The sequence below is a fragment of the Octopus bimaculoides genome, chromosome 24 (assembly GCF_001194135.2).
Source record: "Octopus bimaculoides isolate UCB-OBI-ISO-001 chromosome 24, ASM119413v2, whole genome shotgun sequence".
In the NCBI taxonomy this organism is placed as follows: domain Eukaryota; kingdom Metazoa; phylum Mollusca; class Cephalopoda; order Octopoda; family Octopodidae; genus Octopus; species Octopus bimaculoides.
This window is the reverse complement of record NC_069004.1, coordinates 9801224-9802767: the sequence shown is the minus strand read 5'-3', so window position 1 is coordinate 9802767 and position 1544 is coordinate 9801224. Positions and strand designations below refer to the sequence as shown.

The 1544-nt window shown below is 34.1% G+C and overlaps 1 protein-coding gene across 1 annotated transcript in view; it reads left to right on the top strand.

Moving 5' to 3' along the window:
• Window positions 1-1544, top strand: part of LOC106872470 (tonsoku-like protein) — a 118364-nt gene that overhangs the window by 95604 nt on the left and 21216 nt on the right. The window contains exon 12 of the mRNA XM_052976512.1: window positions 867-971. Coding sequence (XP_052832472.1) covers window positions 867-971 — 105 coding nt within the window. The remainder of the gene's footprint in view (window positions 1-866; window positions 972-1544) is intronic.

The following is a 1544-nucleotide window of genomic DNA, read 5'->3' as shown; positions in this document are numbered from 1 at the left end:
ACTTCCGTTTTTTTATACTTCATTTTTATAAACACCCACACATCTATAGACACAGACACACACACCTCCATACATACATACACATAGGTATAAGACTAATAGTCGGACAGTGGGTAAACTTGAAAGGTGAAGGGCATGTTATTGAAAAGATTACAAATAGAGATGTATGGGCTCTGATAAACAACTGACTGATTGTTCAATCATTACATTAAACATTTAAATAAACAGTTGATTAAATATTTGACTGATTGACAAAAAATAAAAATAAAGAAGTGATTATGAACCAGTGTGTGTGTTTGTGTTTATTCTTATATTGGCACGATGACCCTCCATAGGCACAAGATGTTTTTATTTTGTTTCATTTATATTGAATTTGTTATACCACTAAACTTTTATATCTTTTATCTTTATTGTTTTGTTATTTTAGTCATTGGATTGTGTCCACACTAGAGCATTGTTTTGCGAGTTCAGTACTTATTCTATTTGTCTCATATGCCAGACCACTAAGTTACAGGAACATAAACAAACCAATACTGGTTGCCAAGCAGTAGAGTTACAAGCACAAAACACAAAAACTCATTTTCTCTCTCTTTTACACACACACACACACACAACATATATATTCTCATCGTTGCACTGAATTTATTACAAAAAACTTCATAAATGGTAGAAATTTCATTAACTTGTGTTAGCTCAATATATGTAAAGTTGTTTTTTTTTTATTGTGTTGTAAACTTTTGCGGGTCACTCTATTTCCTTAAAAACAGGTGTGGTGGGTTTTTATTCTTTTAATTTGTGGCTTTTGTTGCAGCAGCAACAATTATTTTTTTAGTTTTCTGTGTTTATTTTTGGGTGTGAATTTTTAGAAGCTAGTCGTGCAAGGAAAGGCTGTGGGAAAAATGCAGAACAAACTCTTGGAAATGGGGACACACAGCAATTTAAAAGGTCATAAACCGAGGAGTAAGAACTGGGTATGGGAATTAGTGTGGCACTGGAAAGGATTCTTTAGTTTGGGGGTCAGAAGGAAATGTTTTTTCCCCTGGAGGGTGTCTTTGTAATGTTTAATAATATACTATATTGCTTATTCACCAAAGTGTGTCCAAAGCCATATTAACATTTTTGTTACCATATTTCCATTGAAATACATTGTTTTTGTTTCAATCAAGTTTGGAAATGATGGAGAATTTAGTAAAATGACTTTGTCGTTATTAAGTTAGTGAAAGGTAGTGGGCTGGCAGAATTGTTGCCACAATAGATGGGTTGCTTAGCAGGATTTCTGTTCAAATCCTGCCAAGGTTGAGTTTGCTTTTCATACTTTTGTGGTCAATGAAATAAGTACCAGTTGAGGACCGGGGTTGTAATCAACTAGCCCCCTCCCCTAAAATTTCAGGCTTTGTGCCTATAATAGAAAGGATCATTAAGATAGTGCTTGAAACTTAAATTAACATGGAATTTTGATGAAAAATTTCAATTTAGATGACTTTAATTCTTTTGTTTGGAGACGCAATGGCTCAGTGGTTAGGGCAGCAGACTCGCGGTCGGAG